A 523-nucleotide genomic window follows, 5' to 3' on the forward strand; every position below is an offset into this window, starting at 1 on the left:
ATTTTTTAATAAAAAACCTCATCGTTCAGGAGCTGAAATAGTATCTCTTGATGTCTGAGAGTCTCACGCTCACAGGAGCCTCAGGCACAAATGCTGCAGGATCTTCTGTGTTTCTCATCAGCTCTCTCTTCACCATCTGCACATTAAACAGGCAAATTAATCATTGCTGTGAGGATTAAACAAAACCATGTAAACGCTCAGTGTGTGTGAACCGTGTCGGTGATCTCATCATCACCCTTTTGAAATACTTGTGAAAAACACCATTTCAACCATTAAAAAATTCTGTATGAATATATACATAGGCCCTCCAAATGTGTATATGTTGCCTGAGCACAACAAACTCATTTGTTGTCAGACTTTGGAGTTGAAATGTTAGAAATGATTTTATTAACCTACACGTTCATCACAAAGTCATTATTATCATCATCATCATAAAGCAGGAAAAACACACAAGGATGATGTCAAAACTCATATTAGAAAATATCCCAGCAGCCCGTCTCACACACACACACACACACACACA

General features: G+C 38.0%; 1 protein-coding gene across 1 annotated transcript in view; it reads right to left on the reverse strand.

The window, feature by feature from the left end:
- Nucleotides 1–25: 25 nt before the first annotated feature.
- LOC107573409 (calmodulin-regulated spectrin-associated protein 3) overlaps nucleotides 26–523 on the reverse strand; it is an 18,162-nt gene continuing 17,664 nt past the window's right edge. Inside the window, exon 17 of the mRNA XM_016259844.1 lies at nucleotides 26–136. Within this exon, the coding sequence (XP_016115330.1) occupies nucleotides 26–136 (111 nt within the window). The remainder of the gene's footprint in view (nucleotides 137–523) is intronic.

The sequence above is a fragment of the Sinocyclocheilus grahami genome, unplaced genomic scaffold (genome assembly GCF_001515645.1).
Source record: "Sinocyclocheilus grahami isolate Dianchi unplaced genomic scaffold, SAMN03320097.WGS_v1.1 scaffold1936.1, whole genome shotgun sequence".
Lineage (NCBI taxonomy): Eukaryota > Metazoa > Chordata > Actinopteri > Cypriniformes > Cyprinidae > Sinocyclocheilus > Sinocyclocheilus grahami.